The sequence below is a fragment of the Rattus norvegicus genome, chromosome 7 (assembly GCF_036323735.1).
Source record: "Rattus norvegicus strain BN/NHsdMcwi chromosome 7, GRCr8, whole genome shotgun sequence".
Classification (NCBI taxonomy): Eukaryota; Metazoa; Chordata; class Mammalia; order Rodentia; family Muridae; genus Rattus; species Rattus norvegicus.
In genome coordinates, this window is record NC_086025.1 from 1,661,597 (window position 1) to 1,681,756 (window position 20,160).

At 47.5% G+C, this 20,160-nt stretch overlaps 1 protein-coding gene across 3 annotated transcripts in view; it reads right to left on the bottom strand.

Moving 5' to 3' along the window:
- The window catches only part of Ikzf4 (IKAROS family zinc finger 4), a 44,146-nt gene that overhangs the window by 18,218 nt on the left and 5,768 nt on the right, over nucleotides 1-20,160 (bottom strand). Inside the window, exons 1-2 of one of the 3 annotated variants that reach the window (NM_001427287.1) lie at nucleotides 2,152-2,406; nucleotides 332-425 (exon numbers count right to left, since the gene is read on the bottom strand). In NM_001427287.1, the coding sequence (NP_001414216.1) occupies nucleotides 332-425; nucleotides 2,152-2,238 (181 nt within the window). In that variant the 5' untranslated portion in view covers nucleotides 2,239-2,406. Of the gene's footprint in view, nucleotides 1-331; nucleotides 426-2,151; nucleotides 5,737-7,225; nucleotides 7,281-20,160 lie in introns of those variants that run through there. The other 2 variants (XM_017595142.3, XM_017595144.3) reach the window with 2 other exon arrangements.

Sequence of the window (20,160 nt, forward strand, 5' to 3'; positions counted from 1 at the left end):
GAAAACATGAGTGAATTAAAAAAATCCCCCCTCCCCACAGCCTTCTGCACATGTATATGAATAAAATCAAAACACGTGTAGATAAACACACAAACACAGATCACACATGTAGATACACATAAAGAGAACATACCTACTGGGATAAACATACAGCCGTCTATTTTATCTGCTAACATGAACATGCATGGATATATGCACAGAGGCCTAAACATGGAAGAGAGAGAGAGAGAGAGAGAGAGAGAGAGAGAGAGAGAGAGAGAGACCCTAACATTCACCTAAAGTTCACCTAGGTTAGTAATTTACCCACTTTCCCAGCTATGCACATACTTACTTTCACAAAATAAAGATTCCATTATAAAATGGTTGGAGTCCTGGGCCTGAGGCAAGAAATCCGGAGCACACCCTCCTGAGAGCTCCCTCTCCAGCTTTGGTCAGTGGGAAGAAAACAACCACTCAGGACTTTGGGACCATTTCCCATCACAACCTCTCCTAAAGTCCCGTTCCCCGTTCTATCCCTCGGAAGCCCGAGGAACCCTGTTCACGATCTATAGAAAAAGCCTTATGCCTTGAATCTGATTTCCCCTGCTGAGGTCCTGAGGCAAGCAACGGTTTTCTTAAGAAGTTGCCTTAAGTCAGCACCAGACACAAACCATGACGTGAGCGGCTCAGGACCATTACGACTTGTAGATTCAGGTCCAGTTTTAACGCATGCCCTTTCAACTGAGTTTACTGAGGTTCGAAGGCTAGCTAGGCTGAAAATGGCTAAGTAAATTCACAGTCCTCCTGCCTCAGCCTTTGAAGTGCTGGGATTGTGTGCATGCACCACACCCAGTTTCTTAGTCCTTTCAAAGGTTAGTGCTGACCCTACTCTAAATCACCCAGCATTAATAAGAAGGGACCTGCTGATCCTAAAATGAATGAGCTTCTTAGAAATTCATATCTGGTCCTGACTCCTGGAGCTGAGGCTGCCTCTAAGACTAGGGGCTAGCTTTCTGGGAAATGATACTCTTAAGGGGAAGCTTAGGGACATTGAGGGGAAAGCATTCTTTGTGGCTCTCCCAGGGAAGGGCTGGAAACAGGAGAGAAAGCAGGAGCCTCAAGGCGCACTAGTAACTCCAGAGGCTCTTTGATGCTGCTGTCATCCCTAGGATAAAGGCAAGAGGGAAAACACACTCAAGTACTTTCATGGCACTAAAATCTAAGAAGGATCTGTGTCAAAGGCCAGAGGGTCTTTGTGGGGCTCCAGGGACTTAGACTTCTGCCTGAGGCTGACAGGGACAAAAGTCAGATTTGGGAAACTCATCAGTTCCTCTCTCAGCCTCGGAAACCCCAGTGAGGGAATTTCAAATGCCTGGGACTTCCAAGAAATCTCAGACTGTCAAAGCCAAGAATTAAGGCTGCTCTCAGGTATCAGAGACATTTTCTTGGTCAAAGCCATCATAGATTGGCTGAACCTCCAGGGAGCAAAGCTGAATCGTGAGGTCCACAGCAAGGCAACTAAGAGGTGGAGAAAGGGCGGGGGAAGGGATGGGGAGCACTCGCGCTAAGCTAAGCGTCTCTCTCACACACGGACGGAGACCAGCCCTCTCCTGGATCCCTCGAGTGGTTGCCTCCGGGGAATAGCCTGGAGCTCTGCAAGCCTCTGCACTTCTCTGTAAGGGATCTCTCTTCTTGACCATGGGCTCCAGGTGGCAGGATGCTAGCCTGCTATCAGGGACCAGTGAGTGCATGAGCAAAGAAAGACTGCCATCCCCGGTTCTATTGTGGGCAGGAGGCTGAGGCCCCTCACATGTCGGTTCCAGGCTGAAGCATCTACTGTCAAAGCTCTTCTTCCTATCTCAGTTCTTTCTAGTATCCATTCCCACCTAGGCCTGTTTCGGCATTCCACCCCTGGCTGCTCTACCTCTGTCCCCAAGGCCTAATCAAGATGTCACCACAAGCTCCCACTGTCCAAGTCACCGTCTTCGCTTAGCAACACCAAGCACCCTTTCCCATCCTCCCCAAGTGTAAGGAGGAACGCCCCCTCCCCCGCTACACACACAGCCCCCATCCTCTCCCTCTCCTCAGGCTTGGGAGTTGTTACTGAATTGACTCCCTAGCCCCATCACCCCCCTTTCCCCCCTCCGCTAGCCGCCTTCTGCCTGAACTTACATTATCCTTCCCTTGCCGGTGAGACCCTGGGGTGCGAACGCGGCCGCCGCCTTGGAAACGGCGAGGGAGTGCGGGTGGTGTGTGCATGTCTGCGTCTTGGTGGCAGGCAGGGGTGAGCCCAGCCACTCACCTTCCAGGAAGCGTGGATTCCTGGAAGTGAGGGGAACCGCCGTCATTTCGCAGGCAGTGGCAGCCGCACGGTGAGCAGGGGCCCACGGCTGCAGTCGGCAGAACCGCTCAGCCCCGGGTGTATGTGCTGAGAGCCTCGTGTGTGTGTGCGCGTGTGTGTGTGTGTGTGTGTGTGTGTGTGTGTGTGAGAGAGAGAGAGAGAGAGAGAGAGAGAGAGAGAGAGAGAGGAGAAGAGAGGGAGAGAGAGAGGAGAGAGAGGAGAGAGAGAAAGGGAGGGAGGCGTGGATGTGCTTGGGGAGGGGGCAGGAGAAAACGAGTGTGTGTGTGGGGGGGATGCTAGGCTACAGCATCCCTTTTTCAAGACAGTGGAGGGGTGGGAGTGGGGGTGCATAGGGAGGGAAGGCAGATGTGTTTGCCCTCCTGCCCAGAAGACAAAGAAGAACTGCACAAACGCTTGAGAGGAAGGCAAGTGTGTGTGTGTGTGTGTGTGTGTGTGTGTGTGTGTGTGTGTGTGTGTGTGTGAGAGAGAGAGAGAGAGAGAGAGAGAGAGAGAGAGAGAGAGAGAGAAGAGAGTGTCTCAGGCTTGTGGGGAGGAGGAAGGGGGGGTGTCCCAGGGAAGAAGGCCCAATCCTCTGCCAGCTAGGGAAGCCAAGGCCCCAGAGGTCATGGGGCCCGGGACACAGGGGCAGCCTCCAGGATCTAGAAGTGGCAGAAAGCTCCTCCCCCAGCGAACTCCAGCTCCTGTCCCTCTACCCCTCCTTCTGACATCACTGACTAGTGGAGGTCTGTGACCCTGAGCTCTTTCTTATCTGGATGGGTCTCCCTGTCTCTCCTCTCTCCTGAGCCTCTGGGGCTCTGGCCGCTGGAGTCCTGGATGACTCTGTGTCCTCTATCTGGATAAGGCCCTTGCTCCCTTCCCTTCCAGAGGAGCTGCTCGCTGCTGCGCTGACCTACTTTGGAAGACTGCTTTTTCTGATTCCAAGAATTTGGGGATGGGAGGGGCCGTGAAACTTTTGGCTGCCAATCCTTGCACCCCTCTCTCCTCAGGTCCTCTTAAGTGTTTCAGAGCAGCAGGACAAGCACTGCTCCATCTGGTTTGAGCAACTCAGTTTCTGTTTTCAGTGTGTGTGTGGGGTGGGGGTGTAGGGTGGGAATCTGTGTTATAAATTAGTGGACTCATTAGTGGACTCTTGTTTCCCCCATTTCTTCCCATGGGAACTATCTTTACTTTTAGAAAGGAAGTTGGAGGGGGGTGCTTTCAGAATCAGATTCTGTGAGATGGTAGCATCCCTTAGTGGAACAGGAGACTGCCTCCCTTTATTGGGTGGCCAGTGGGGAAGGCAGAGAGCTAAGAAAAAGTGACCTAAGAAAAGGCTCATTAAAAAGCCAGGCACTGAGGACAACTCTGCTGGATCAGCCGAGGAGAGGGACGGAGTCAGTAATGGGTTCTTAGATGCCCTATCACACACCCTCTTGGCCATGTCTGGCCCGGAAGGGGTCATTCTTTAGATCTGTCAGTCCTGCCCTGACTTTGTCTTTTTGAAGGTAGCTGTTGACATCCAGAGTGGTGTGGGTTTCTCTTCTGATTCGGAAACCGTCTGTGCTGGGCCCACTTCTCAAACAGGCCGTGCTGACCCACCTTAAGCAAGTAAGGCTTGGTTCCATAACATGGTGAAGCAAATAGCTTCAGAACTTTCCTGCTAGCATCCAGCGCTCTCCGGAGGTGCAATGAGAAGAGCCCTCGGGCCATTTCCCCAGGATCCTTCACAGCTTCCCATTTGCCTTCCTTACGTCAGGGATTGGATTCTGTCCATCTGACAGTCAACACCCAGCACTAACCAGGTCCTCGGTGTTCTTGTTGCTCAACAGTGAATAAACCTGACTGAACTGGAGGTAGCAGAAATGGCTGGTTCCTCGGAAGGGCCTCCTTCAGGTAAAATGACGCACCTAGACTGTGTCACTCTGTCTGGCGTGTGGCAAACAGGGCACACCTCTTCCTCAGCTGACTCCTTCAGAGCCACTATCTTTCTGTGCCTTATGCAGAGGATGGAGGTGATTCTCACGTGTGTCTGACTGATTTTACTCTCTCCATCAGTACACACCAACAATTCCTGTTTGGGTCTACTTTGTTTTTTTTGTTTTTGTTTTTGTTTTTTTTTTTCCGGAGTTGGGGACCGAACCCAGGGCCTTGCGCTTGCTAGCCAAGTGCTCTACTGCTGAGCTAAATCCCCAACCCCGGGTCTACTTTAAAGTAAACAAAATACCTCATAGCCCATTTCCACAATGGCGCTCGGGCTCTTCGCATGCATGTGGCGAAAGCTAGCCTTGAATTCGTAGTCTTCCTGCTTCTGCCTCCTTGCTGATGAGATTACAGTCATCATAGTCTTTACTGTATTTTGTTGTTGTTTTGAGACAAAAGGTCTCCCTTGGCTGGTCTAGAACTGCCTAAGTAGACCAGGCTGGCCTTGAACAAGATCTACCTGCTTCCGCACCATCTTGCAAGACTCACCATCTTCCCTTTTACCTTGAGTTAGGGTCATACTGTGTACTTCAGGATGCTTTAGATCGTGTGTTAGCCTCCCACAGACTAGTATTATAAATTTATGATATCATGCCTGTTCCTTTGGCCCTAACTTTCTAATGGTTTAAAAAATATCTTGAAGACTAACTTTCTTTCGACCCAGACTGGACAGCACACACTTATAATCTCAGCACTTTGGGAGTGGAGGGAGGGGCACCAGGAGCTCCCATTCAGCCTGGGCTATATACCAAGTACAGGGCAGACTAGGCTATAAAAGTCTCCAATCTCAAAAGACAAACAAACAAACAAAAATCACTAACTCTGTCTTAGGCTCTGTCTCTACTCAGGAAACCTGTGGACAAAACCCCTGCCTTCACACCTTGGGGTGACTGGTGTGCCTCGGGGCCTATGGCGTGCTGAGGTCAAACAGAGCCTAGTACATGTCAGGCAAGCAGCCTACGGAGCTGCACCCCAGTCCTCTCCTCCCCCTTTTCTTTTTGACTTATTAAACCTGATTGTTCTGATACTTCTACAGTGCATTCTTGTACTAGGTAATGATCTCTTCCCCTCTATGAGGATACTTAGCAGATGTGAGTAACCTGTGACATGCTATCTGTGGAATAGGTCTGGGGAGAAGGAGAAATGGGTTCTCTGTCTCTGTCTTTAAAGGATGCAAACCAGTGGCCTTCTGGCTGAATTCAGACCGTATCAATTATTTTTTTTTTGTTTGTTTGTTTGAGATAGGGTATCTCTATGGAACCCAAGCTGTCTTGAAACTTACTATATAGACCAGGCAGGCCTTAAACCTACAGAGATCCACCTGCCTTGGTCCCCCAAGTAATGACCACACACAGACCTGACTTGCCACATGGAGGACTTCTTAAAATATTGAGTGATTCATTTACTTACTTTTGAAATTTTTAATTTCTTTTTACTTTTAAAATTTATTTATTCTTATTTTATGCACACTGGTGTTTTGCCTGCATGCATATCTGTTGAGGGTGTTGGATCCCTTGGAATTGTAATTACAGACAGTTGTGACAGTTATTTGTTTGTTTGTTTGTTTGTTTATTTATTTTTCGGAGCTGGAGATCGAACCCCAGGGCCTTGCGCTTGCTAGGCAAGCGCTCTACCACTTATTTATTTATTTATTTATTTATTTGGCCTGGAACTCACTTTATAGACCAAGCTTGCTTCAAACTCCCAGAAATCTGCCTCCTAAATGCTGGTATTAAAAATGTGAGCCAGGCTGGAGAGATGGCTCAGTGGTTAAGAGCACTGACTGCTCTTCCAGAGGTCCTGAGTTCAATTCCCAGTAACCACATGGTGGCTCACAACCATCTATAATCAGGTCTGGTGCTCTCTTCTGGCCTGCAGGTGCATACATGCAGGCAGAAAGCTGTATGATGTATACATAATAAATACATGTTTAAAAAAAAAGAAATGTCAAAAGAAAGGACATTTCCATTAAAAATGTGAGCCATCAAACCCAAGATTGGTTTTATTTCCTTGAATCAGGGTCTGATTCTGTGGCCTTGTCTGGCTTCAAATTCATGTTACTCCTCTGGCCTCAGCTTTCCAAGTAAAGGGGCTGCATGACCACATCTGGCTTGAGGTACATATATCTTTAGCCTCTGCACTCAGGAGGCAGAGGCAGATGGATCTCCATGAGTTCAAGGCCAGTCTGGCTAGCTATATAGAGAGTTCCAGACCCCCCCCCCAGGGCTATGTGATGAAACCCCTGTCTCTAAATAAAGAAAATCGATTTGGATTTCTGCTGGATGTGGTAGGGGTGATAACATAGCAGCTCATGTCTGTAACTCAGTATTTCTGAAGCTCGGACAGGAAGAATTACAAGTCTGAGGTCAGCCTGTGGTCACATAGTGAGTTCCAGATCAGCTTGGGCCATACAACAAGATAGGCACTGAGTAGCGGAGGTGTTCTCCATCTATGACACTCCCTGCTATTCTATTTACTATCCCCCCACACCCACTCTAAGTTTTCGAGGATGGTGCATTCTGCTTGGCGGGACAGAACTCTGCTTGGCTGGTAGCCTCAGGACATATGAAGAAGAAGCACACTTTCCTCCCATCCACTTGCTTCAGACCATCCATTGCATCCATTGCTATCCCCCTCCCTCTCTGCAGCACTGTTAGAGATATAACCCACGAGGGAGCAGGCAGTGACCCACACCATCAATCCCAGCACTCGGGACAGAGAGGCAAGAGTATCTCTGTGAGGCTGACCTGGTCTACAGAATGAGTTCTAGGATAGAAAGCCACAGGGGCATTGCACACTACCACGCTGAGTGGCAGCAGAGACTGACACTTAGTTGAGAAGGAGCGTGGGCCAGGACCAGAGGCTGTCTGCCTTCACCCACGTCTGCTCCCGTGTCCACCTGAAAGGAACATACAGAAGGCATACCAGACATGTAGGAGCGGCCATTGCAGTCTTCTATGTCCATCTTCAGAAGCTCCTGCTGAAAGAGAAAGGCTTGCTGTTAGCAGCCGCAGCTGGGGCGGGATGAGGTTTCTTTTACATTCTGGTGTAAACAAGAAATCTAAGGGATCAGGACAACAAAAATATTTTGTTTTGGTCCTGGGAAACAGACAAGGTTTATAAGTGCCTCAGCCTACCTTTCATCCATCTATCAACCTACCCACCCACCTACCTACCTACCTACCTGTCCACCCACTCATCCACCCACCCACCCACCCACCTACCTACCTACCTACCTACCTACCTACCTACCCACCCACCTACCTACCTATCTACCTATCTTCCTACCTACCTACCCACCCACCTATCTACCTACCTACCTACCCACTCACCCACCCACCCATCTACCTACCTACCTACCTACCCACCCACCCACCCACCTACCTACCTACCTGCCCACCCACTCATCCACCCACCCACCCACCTACCTACCTATCCACTCACCCACCCACCCATCTACCTACCTACCTACCTACCTACCTACCTACCTACCTACCCACTCACCCACCTACCTACCTACCTACCTGCCCACCCACTCATCTACCCACCCACCCACCTACCTACCTACCTACCTACCCACTCACCCACCCACCCATCTACCTACCTACCTACCTACCTACCTACCTACCTTCCTACCCACCCACCTACCTACCTACCTGCCCACCCACTCATCCACCCACCCACCCACCTACCTACCTACCTACCCACCCACCCACCTACCTACCTACCTACCCACTCACCCACCCACCCATCTACCTACCTACCTACCTACCTACCTACCTACCTACCTACCTACCTACCTACTTTCCTACCCACCCACCCACCTATCTACCTACCTACCTACCTACCTACCCACTCACCTACCTACCTATCTACCTATCTTCCTACCTACCTACCTACCCACTCACCCACCCACCCATCTACCTACCTACCTACCTACCCACCCACCTACCTACCTATCTACCTATCTTCCTACCTACCTACCTACCCACTCACCCACCCACTTACCTACCTACCTACCCACTCACCCACCCACCCATCTACCTACCTACCTACCTACCTACCTACCTACCTACCTACCCACCCACCTACCTACCTATCTACCTATCTTCCTACCTACCTACCTACCCACTCACCCACCCACTTACCTACCTACCTACCCACCCACCTACCTACCTATCTACCTATCTTCCTACCTACCTACCTACCCACTCACCCACCCACTTACCTACCTACCTACCCACCCACCTATCTACCTACCTACCCACCCACCTATCTACCTACCTACCTACCTACTTTCCTACCCACCCACCTACCTACCTACCTACCTACCTACCTACCTACCTACCTACCTACCTACTTTCCTACCCACCCACCCACCTATCTATCTACCTACCTACTTTCCTACCCACCCACCCACCCACCCACCCACCCACCTATCTACCTACCTACCTACCTACCCACCCACCCACCTATCTACCTACCTACCCACCCACCTATCTACCTACCGAGATGTGCAACCCTGGCTGGCCTGGACCTCATTGTTCGAGCTCCTGTCTCTGCCTCACAAGTGTTGTCAACCCATTTTCTTTACAGCACCCAAGCTTCTGAGGTAGACGTGCTACTTTACTGAGGAGCAGCTCTGGATTTTGAGGGAGTGCCCTTGCTCTTCAGTAGAACTGATGTAGCAGATGGGTTACACTACCTCCCCCCTCTGCTCCCCAAGAAGGCAAGGGAACAGCCTCATAGAGGTGCAGACTTGGCCATAGATGCTTGCTCCCAGCACTCAGAGGTGAAGCCTGGAGGATCTTGGGCTATGAAGTGAGATTTTGGAAAGGGGGGATCCATATTCTGTTATTACAGATATCCTCTTCTTTTAGGGTGCATGTAGCAGAAGGGAAGTAGTAGAGAAGCCCTGTCAGGGTTCAGTGATTGTGTCTGTACGGATCATATCATAAACTTTTTATGTGTGTGCTGAACGTGCTAGGCATATGCTGTACCACTACCACATCACCAAGCCCAAACTCACCTCACTTTTGTTTTAGCTCTGGCTGTCCTAGTACTTTCTATGTAGACCAGGCTTCTGGCTGGCCTCAAACTCAAGAGATCTGCCTGTCTCTGCCTCCTGAGTGCTGGAATTAAAGTCCTGCATCAACATGCCTAGCTCCCATGTCTAGACATTCTAATTTATGTTCTATTATTATTATTATTATTATTATTATTATTTGAGTATTCAGTCTGCGTGTACACCTGCACACCAGAGGAGGGCATCAGCACATGGGTGCTGGGAATTGAACTCAGGACCTCTGGAAGAGCAGCCTGTGCTCTGAACTGCTGAGCCATCTCTCCAGCCCATGTCTAGACTTACTTTCTTTTTTTTTTAAAAACATCTTTATTCATTTATTGTATGAGTGCTCTGCTGCATGTACATCTGCACACCAGAAGAGGGCATCAGATCCCATTACAGATGGTTATAGCCACCATGTGGTTGCTGGGAATTGAACTCAGGATCTTAGGAAGAAGGGACAGTGCTTCTAATCACTGAGCTATCTCTGCAGCCCCATGTCTAGACTTTCACATGACTTTCCCTACTCCTCTGGTCAATGTTTATTTTATTGTGTGTGTGTTTTTTTTTTTAAAGATTTATTTAATTTATGTGAATACACTGTAGCTGTCTTCAGACACCAGAAGAGGGCACCAGATCTCATTACAGATGGTTGTGAGCCACCATGTGGTTGCTGGGATTTGAACTCAGGACCTCTGGAAGAGCAGTCAGTGCTCTTAACCGCTGAGCCATCTCTCCAGCCCCCTTATTGTGTTTTTTAATTTTAAAAAAATATTTAAATCAGCAGGGTAGTAGTGGTACATCCCAGCACTCAGGAAGAAGAGACTTGAAGATCTCTGGGGGTTCTAGGCCAGCCTGGTCTACAAAGCAAGTTCCAGGATAGCAGGAGCTATTAACAAAACAAAGCAAAAACCCCAAAACACACACACACACACACACACACACACACACACACACTTATAACTTTAGGTGTATGAGCATCATACCTTTGTGTATTTATGTGTACCACATGAGTTTAGTGTGTAAGGAGGCCGGAAAAGGGCACTGAAGTTGGAGTTACAGATGTATGTGAGCTGTGTGGGTGTTGGGAACTGAACCAGGGTCCTCTGCAAACATAGTAATTGCTCTTAACTCTGAACTACCTCTCCAGCCTCATTCTGTTTATGTTAAAGACAAAGGAAAAAAGTGCACACTCCTGTCAGCAGTTAGGAACTGGAAGCAGGAAGATCAGAGTTCAAGACCAGGCTCAGCTATATAGTGAGCTTGAGTTCAGCCTGAGATACATGAACTCTTGTCTCAGGCTGGAGAGATGGCTCAGCGGTTAAGAGCACTGACTGCTCTTCCAGAGGTCCTGAGTTCAATTCCTAGCAACCACATGGTGGCTCACAACCATCTGTAACGAGATCTGATGCCCTCTTCTGGTGTGTCTGAAGACAGCTACAGTGTACTCACATAAAATAAATAAATAAACCTTAAAAAAAAACATTTAATTAATAGCACTGAGGGATTTTTGTCTGTCTGTTTTTTACTGTTTGTTTGTTTATTTTAAGACAGAGTTGGGGTTGGAGATTTAGCTCAGTGGTAGAGCGCTTGCCTAGCAAACGCAAGGCCCTGGGTTCGGTCCCCAGATCCGAAAAAAAGAAAAAGAAAAAGAAAAAAAAAAAAAAGACAGAGTTTCTCTGTGTAGCCCTGGCTGTCCTAGAACATGCTCTGTAGCCCAGGATGACTCGAACCCACAGAGCTCTGCCTGCTTCTGCCTCTTGAGTGCTGGAATTAAAAGCATTCAGCAGGGCTGGAGAGATGGCTCAGTGGTTAAGAGCACTGACTGCTCTTCCAGAGGTCCTGAGTTCAAGTCCCAGCAACTACATGGTGGCTCACAACCATCTGTAACAGGATCTGATGCCCTCTTCTGGTGTGTCTAAAGATAACTACAGTGTACTTATATATGATTAATAAATAAATCTTTAAAAAAAAAAAAGCATTCAGCAGCACTGTCTGATGAGAGAGAATTTTTTTTTCCTTTTCTTTTTTTTGGAGCTGGGGACTGAACCCAGGGTCTTGTGCTTGCTAGGCAAGCGCTCTACCACTGAGCTAAATTCCCAACAGCGAGAGAAAATTTTAAAATACATATTAATCTATTTATCTATTAATCAGTTAAAGTGATAATTTATTGCAAAAAACTATCTCTTTAGGTGTTCTTGGGGAATTCCATATCTAGGCATGGTGGTTTAAGTATGTGAGCCTAGCACATGGGAGGCCAAAGCAAATGGATCTCTTGAGAGTTCAAGGACAGCCCGATTAGTGAAACCTGGTTCTAGGCTAGCCAAGGTTACACAGTAGCAAGACCCTGTGGTAAAAAACAAAACAAAACAAAAAGGTCTTGGGGATGGAGAGATATCTCTGTGGTGAAGAACAGTGGACTTGGGTTTAAGTCCCAGCACCTGCGTAGCGGCTCACACCTGTCTAACTCTAGTCCCAGGGATCCAATGTCTTCTTCCAACCTCTGTAAGCACTGCACACACATAATGCAGCACAGATATACATTCAAGCAAATTCTCTTATACAGAAAATAAAAATAAAAAGTCAAAAGAAAAACTGACTGTCATCCTTGGGACTCCAAGATACTACACTCAGGGTTGCGGTGACTTTCAGGTAAGTGCTCACACACAGAAAATGAAACAAATACATCGTTTTAAAAAGTCTACATGGTGGAAATTTATATACATCCTAAATTGTTTTTGCCACTCTCCTAATAGGTATAAATGCCCCATGGGAAACCAGAGTGCAGCAGGAAACAACCTGAGAGGCCTCCAGGAGCCCCAGGCTCTTTAAAGACTCTTAGGAAGGCAGACAGAGAAAGTCTGGCTTGTTGGTGAAGCTATCTTAAGGGAGTGTAGATGGGCTCACGGGGGGGGGGGGGGGGGTGGGGTGGGGTGGGGGGGGGTGGGGTGGGGGTGGGGGTGTATTTTCCTGCCCAAGTCTTACATGGAGCAAGGCTCATGAGAAGTCTGACATACCAGTAGAGGGCATCAGATCCCATTACAGATTGTGAACCACTATGTGGTTGCTGGGATTTGAACTCAGGACCTCTGGAAGAGCAGTCAGTGCTCTTAACCGTGAGAAGTCTGAAGTGCAGGCTTGTGTCCATCTGCAAAGCAGTTCTCCCTTTCATTAACTCCAGGGATCCTGGGTGTGTGTGGGATAATTCTTGTCTCTACCTCCTACAATGGACCGAGCTTAGGAACCAGGGCTAGAACAAGCCACAGCTCTTCGGAGGTGAGTGCATTTCCAGTTCCAACAAGCCACAATTATAAGTGATTGCTTAAAGTTTCCCCTAGGGGCAATGGTTAGAGGAGCCTGAGAGCACAGGCTCAGAACACCCTTGGAACTAGCCACAAATCGAGAAGTGGCCAGAGATCCCGAGACAAGGGAGGTCAGTCTGTACTCAGAAGTCAACGGCTCCACAAATGGCCTTTGGGATGTTTTTTCAAAAACAACTACAAAGCTCAAAGTGTTAGGCATGGCTTCCCTCAAACTTTCCCCTCCCCCATGCAGAAGAGAGGATTTTCCTAGTTTCTGTTTGGAAATACTGAGGGTTAAAGCAGTTAAGCCACTGTCTTAAGGCTCATGTGAGACTGAACTGAAAATTAGAACATGGCTCTCCTGCTTCTCTGAGGTGCACTCTTTCTTTTCTTTTCTTTTCTTTTTTTTTTTCTGGAGCTGGGGACCGAACCCAGGGCCTTGCGGTTGCTAGGCAAGTGCTCTACCACTGAGCTAAATCCCCAACCCCGCACTCTTTCTTTTAAGATCAATTTTCATCATTTTTAAGGTTTGTGTATGTGTGTGTGTGTGTGTATGTGTGTGTGTATGTGTGTGTCTGTATATGTGTGTCTGTGTGTGTGTGTCTGTGTGTGTCTGTATGTGTGTGTGTCTGTGTGTGAGTGTGTGTATGCGTGTGTCTGTGTGTGTGTATGTGTGTGTATGTGTGTGTGTCTGTGTGTGTCTGTGTGTGTGTGTCTGTGTATGTGTGAGTGTGTGTATGTGTGTGTCTGTGTGTAAGTGTGTGTATGTGTGTGTATGTGTGTGTCTGTGTGTGTATGTGTGTGTATGTGTGTGTATGTGTATCTGTGTGTCTCTGTATCTGTGTATGTGTGTGTCTGTGTGTGTGTTTGTCTGTGTCTGTGTATATGTGTGTGTCTGTGTGTCTCTGTATCTGTGTATGTGTGTGTCTGTGTGTGTGTTTGTGTGTGTCTGTGTGTGTGTATGTGTATCTGTGTGTCTCTGTATCTGTGTATGTGTGTGTCTGTGTGTGTGTTTGTCTGTGTCTGTGTATATGTGTGTGTCTGTGTGTCTCTGTATCTGTGTATGTGTGTGTCTGTGTGTGTGTTTGTGTGTGTCTGTGTATGTGTGTGTATCTGTGTGTGTGTCTGTGTATCTGTGTGTCTCTGTATCTGTGTATGTGTGTGTCTGTGTGTGTGTTTGTGTGTGTCTGTGTATGTGTGTGTGTCTGTGTGTCTGTGTGTGTATATGTGTATCTGTGTCTCTGTATCTGTGTCTGTGTGTGTCTGTGTGTGTGTTTGTCTGTGTGTGTTTCTGTGTGTCTGTGTATGTGTGTATGTGTGTGTGTCTGTGTATGTGTGTATGTGTGTGTGTATGTGTGTGTCTGTGTATGTGTGTGTCTGTGTATGTGTGTGTCTGTTTGTATGCATGTGAGTGCAGGTACCCTTGAAGGCCAGAAACATTGGATTCCCCTTGTCCTGGCTGGTTTTGTGTGGCAATTGGACACAAGCTAGAGTCATCACGGAGAAAGGAGCCTCAGTTGAGAAAATGCCTCCATGACATCCAGCTGTAATGTCAAGTATTTTCTCAATTAATGATGGTGGCTGTGGGGAAGCCCATTGCAGGTGATGCCATCCTTGGGTCGTGGGTTCTATAAGAAAGCAGACTGAGTCAGTCATGGAGAGCAAGTCACTAAACAGCACCCCACCATGGCCTCTGCATCAGCTCCTGCCTCCAGGTTCCTGCCCTGTCCTGACTTGTTTGTTTTGTTTTGTGAAACAGGGCTTCTCTGTGTAGCCCTGCTGTCTTGGAATTAACTTTGTAGACCAGGCTGGCCTCAAGCTCAGAGATCTGCCTGCCTTTGCTTCCCAAGTGTTGGGATTAAGGGTGCACGCCATCAAGTCTAGCTCTGTCCTGACTTTCTTCAGCAATGGACTGTGATGTGCAAGTGTAAGCAGAATAAACTCTTCTCCAACTTGCTTTTTTGGTCGTGGTGCTTCACTGCAGCAATAGAAATCTTAAGACACCCCTGGAGTTAGAGTTACAAACCAACTTGAACCACCCAACGAAGGTATGGCGTCCTCTGCAAGAGCGGCGTGTACCCTCAGCCACCGAGCTGCCTCTCCTGTCCCTACAGAGCACGCTCTTCATCATATTACATTGCTTCCTTTCAAGATCCAGGCTAGGGCTAGGGCTGGTGCTGTAGTTCAGTTGATAGAGTGCTTGTCTGGTATACACGAAGCCTTGGGTTGGATTCCTGGCATAGCTGCTCACCTGTCATTCTAGCATTCAGGAGACTGAGTCAGAAAGAGCAGAAGTTTACGGCCATTCTCAGATACAAAGTTGAGTTTAAGGCCACCGTGGGATCCAGGAGAAACAAAACAAAAAAAACCCTTTTTCCCTTTAGAGTGACCATTGTAGGAGGTTCTGTTCCTTAAAAGGCAGAACAAGTTCAGCTGGTTCTTCAGTTGAAACATTGTCTCAGGAGTGGCTCACTCTTGGATCCTTGATGAAATGGCCCAGAAAGATCTGAAGAGTGTTTGTGTGTGTGTGTGTGTGTGTGTGTGTGTGTGTGTGTGTGTGTGTGTGTGTGCGTGTATGTGTGTCTGCGCATGCGTGCGCGTTGCCGCTGCCAATACAAGTCAGAGGACAATCCCAGATATCATTCCTCAGAGGCCATCTACCAGTGGCTGTTGAGGTGGGGTCTCTCATTGGTCTGGAACTTGCTAAGTATACTAGGCCAGGTGGTCAGCAAGCCTGAGGGATCCGTCTGTTTTCACCTTCCCAACACTGATGTTATCCATGTACAAGTACAGCCATCATGCCTGGTCCCCTCCTCTTTTTCTCTCTTCAGGCTGTCCTCCAACTTCCTTTGTAGTTGAGGACGATCCTGTTGCACCTGTTACAGGCATGTGCCACAATACCCAGTTTATGCAGCACTGAGAATTGAATTCAGGTCCTTTTTTCTACTTGCTAAATAAGCACTCTTGGACTAAGCTATATCCCCCAGCCCCTCCCTGCCCTTTTAATGTGGGCTCTGGTCCTTAAGTTTGCAAGGCGAGTAAATATTTTATCTGCTGAGCTGTCTCCCTAGACCCTGGGAGTGTTTTCTGAGTTAGACTTTCATCCTAGTACAAAGTGAGAGCCCTCCTTATTCTTTTTTTTTTTTTTTAAAACAAGAACAGTTTATTGAATGCACACACCAGAAGAGGCACCAGATCTCATTACAGATGGCTGTGAGCCACCATGTGGTTGCTGGGATTTGAACTCAGGACCTCTGGAAGAACAGTCAGTGCTCTTAACCACTGAGCCATCTCTCCAGCCCCCCCTCCCCGCCCCCTTATTCTTTCTTTCTTTCTTTCTTTCTTTCTTTCTTTTTTTTTTTTTTTTTAATTTGGAGCTGGGAACCGAACCCAGGGCCTTGCACTTGCTAGGCAAGCATTCTACCACTGGGCCAAATCCTCAACCCCTTGCCCCCTTATTCTTAATGGCTCTTGGCACTTGCTGTGTGCCATAGTTTGAGCAAAATCAGTGCTCAGTGTTCTCCAACTGATCCTAAGGTGGGAATTCTGCAAGTGAGAGTGGTCTGCAGTCTGCTGTCCTCAGTCTTGGTTTTCTGAAAGCTCGGATGGACTTTACTCTTTGCTCAGCCCTCAAGGCACCACCTCCCCTAGCTGAGCAGGCAGTTCTGAGTTTCTCCTTAGAGTTAAGTTAGGCAGAGCCTGCTGGAGACACTCTGGAAAGGGTGCTGTAGGGGGAAAAAGTTAGCAAGCCAAAGTAAGTTTTGCTCCAAGATCTCAGAGATGGGAAGGAAGGCACAGGAATATGTGGGGCCTGGTGGTACACACCTGTAATCCCATCACCTGGGAGAGGCTGAGGCAAGAAGCCATGAGTCTGAAGCTAGCCTGGGTTACATAGTGAGTCCTAGAACCAAGCCCTAGTCTCAACACACACACACACACACACGCACACACACACACACACACACACGCGCACACACACACGTGGTGGTTCCAGCTCTTGAAAGGCTGAGACTAGAGGATTGCCACGAGTCTGGGGCTAGTCTGAGCTACATAACAAGATCCTGACTCAAAACAAAAGCAAAATGATAATGCCATTCAGTAATGCAAGAGAGGCATGTGCACTTGTAAATTCTCAGTGAACTGAATGCAGAGTAGCTAGAACGGCCGGTCTCTCCCCCTTCTGCCCACTAAGAAGGCAGTACTCAGTAGGGGATGGAAACGAGAATCAGCCGGTCTGATCTCGGGGACTAAAGAGCCCACCCCAGACTGAAGCCAGGTCTTCACACTGGCTAGGCAAGTCTCCTTGGCACCCTCACACTCTTATTCATTTAATTTAAAATAGTCTGGTGTGTGTGCGTGTATGTGGTATGTGGTGTATGATGTGTGATGCTATGTGTTGGCTGTGCTTGTATATGTGTTTTGTGTGTGTGTGTGTGTGATGTGCTTGTGTGTGGAATGAGTCTGTGTGATGTGTTTGTGTGTGTTGTGGTATGTGGTATATACTATATGGTGTGTGTGTGTGTTGGCTGTGTTTGTGTGTGTGGTGTGTGAGTCTGTGTGATGTTTTATGTATGTTTGTGTGTGTGTGTGTGAGAGAGAGAGAGAGAGAGAGAGAGAGAGAGAGAGAGAGAGAGACCAGAACAGACCTATGTAGGAGCTGGTTCTCTTTCTATCATGCGGGTCTCAGAGAGAGGTAAGCACCTTTACCCATGAGGCATCTCACCAGCCCCCTCTTCATGCTTTGAATGACACATAACCAAAGTCCTGCATGGCACGGACTTTCTCCCACATGCTATTCCCTTTAAGCAGGAATGGCTAAAAGTGGCGTCCTTCCTAGAGAGAATTCCCTGCCCACTAATTTCCTAACGGGTGGTAATGCAGTCAGTCCAGGGTCTGACTTCCAAATGCCTGCTCAGCACCCTACCAGTCTGTGTCCCAAAATACTCAAATGGCTCTATTTAGGAAAAACATACGAGGAAGTGAAATTTCCTCCATATAATAAACAAACTGACATTTATCTATTTATTGATTGATTGATTTAAGGATTTTTTTTAATATGAGTACCCTGTATCTATCTTTAGACACACCAGAAAGGGGCATTGGATCCCATTACAGATGGTTGTGAGCCACCATGTGGTTGCTGGGAATTGAACTCAAGACCTCTGGAAGAGCAGTCAGTGCTCTTCACCACTGATCCATCTCTCCAGCCCAAAATTTAGTTTTTAATTGTTCTTTTGTTTGTTTGTTTGTTGAGACAGGGTCTCTCTGTATAGCCCTGGTGGTCCTGGAACTCTGTAGAATAGGCTGGCCTCGAACTCAAAGATCTGCCTGCTTCCCACTCCCAGAGTGCTGGGATTAGAGGTCTGTGCCCCTGCCTAGCTATCTTTTAGTGTTCTTATGTTGATTTTTTGAGACAGAATTTTATATACCCCAGGATGGCCTCCAGCTTGCTATTTTGACTGAAGATGACCTTGAACTCCTGATCCTCCTGCTGCTTCTCCCTCCCAAGTGTGGGCCATGAGTCACCATGTCCTATTTTATTTTATTTTATTTTATTTTATTTTATTTTATTTTACTTTTGGGATGGGGGTCTCACTCTATAGTCAAGGCTGTCCCAGAACTCACTATGTAGCCTAGGCTGGCCTCAAAATTATTTCTAAATGGTGGGGATTATGGGCATGAGCCAACAAGTCCTGCTATGTACTGGGTTTAATAGGCTAAAATAATATGGTTATTTCCAGTAAGCAAAATTATTCAAACCTGCCAAAGAATTCAGTTTAAAGGAATGACATGCTAAAACTTGAGGATTTAGAACACATGCCCTGTGGTCTAACAGATAGAAAAGTGGCAGAAAAGGTGCTGGGAAGACAGTGAGGTTGGGCACCTGGCGAGCTCCATGACATACTTTTTCATGGGGAGTATTGGTTCTTTGTTTTGTTTTGTTTTGTTTTGTTTGAATACAGGGTTTCTCTGTGTAACTCTGTCTGTTCTGGAACTCACTCTGTAGACCAGGTTAGCCTGGAACTCAGAGATCTGCCTACCTGGACTCCTGAGTGCTGAGATTAACGGTGTGCGCCACCACCAGGACATACTTTTACTTCTGGTTATTACTTCAAACAGCTGCAGGGAGAAGTGGGAACATTTCCCCGGTTCCCCTTAGGACCTGAGTTTGAGATGAAGCCCAGTAGTTCTTAACAAATTCAGACACAGTTTCCCGAGTCGTGAGTGTGAGCCGCTCATGAACCCTGAGTACCCACAGCCTCATCCTCTCCTGTGCGTGCCTCCGTACACAGCGTGAAATACGAGCAAAGATATGCTAGAGGCTGGGTTTGCTTCCTACGGAGGCGGCTTTACAGAATTGGGCTACAGAGGGAACAGGGCTAGAGATTAATGTAGACAAACGTAGACCCTTTTTAAGGAATCAGACCCAAACTGAGCAGCGCCGGCTCCAACAGGCTCTTTAGAGCAAACTCGTAGGCACTGAAGGAGGCACATGCTCAGCACGTGCATCTGTCCTTATAGCAGACTCATCTTTACCCCTGGCTATGCCTCGGAACCTCCGGTTCATGTATAAACCTGGTAAAGAAGACCAGTTTCAGGATCGAGTGCTTTGGGAGCAGAGGGGACGGGCTCATCGTGCTAGGAATGCCACGGTAGGGGGAAATGTCACCTCATTCTCTCCTTTTAGACCTCAGATGACTGTGTCTTTTCTCCTTTTCTCTCTGCTCCCCTGTCCTCCGCATGAAGACTGCAGGAGAGAGAGAGAGAGAGAGAGAGAGAGAGAGAGAGAGAGAGAGAGAGAGAGAGAGGGAGAGAGCGAGCGCTGAGGTTTTTATGGGAAGGATGAGAACCTTTGCCACTGCAACTCCTTGATCCATATCTCTATATTTCAGGATGAAGAAACTAAGGAAGAAGGCCAAACAAATTACTTCCTGAGTCTTCTGGATCAGCATCTGAGGATCCAAGCCCAGCGTTTAAGGAACAACTCTTTGCGGTCACTATTGTTCAGCTGTATATGCTTGGAGGGGTAGAGAAAATAGAATGGAGAAGTTCCATGTGAACTATAGTAATTCTTTTTCTTTTTCTTTTTTTCGGAGCTGGGGACCAAACCCAGGGCCTTGGGCTTGCTAGGAAAGTGCTCTACCGCTGAGCTAAATCCCCAACCTCAGTAATTCTTATTTTTTCATTCACTTATTTTTTAAATGTATGTTTTTTCTTTTCTCTTTTATAAATTTAAAGTAGTTTTTTTATTTTTTTAATTTACTTATTCTTTTATAAGTACACCGCTGCTGTCTTCAGACACACCAGAAGAGAACATCCGATCCCATTACAGAAGGTTGTGAGCCACCATGTGGTTGCTGGGAATTGAACTCAGGATCTCTGGAAGAGCAGTCAGTGCTCTTAACCGTTGAGCCATCTCTCCAGCCCTGACACAATCTTTAAAATTTTTTTATCTTTATTTTATTTTTCTTTATTTTATTTTAAAACATCAT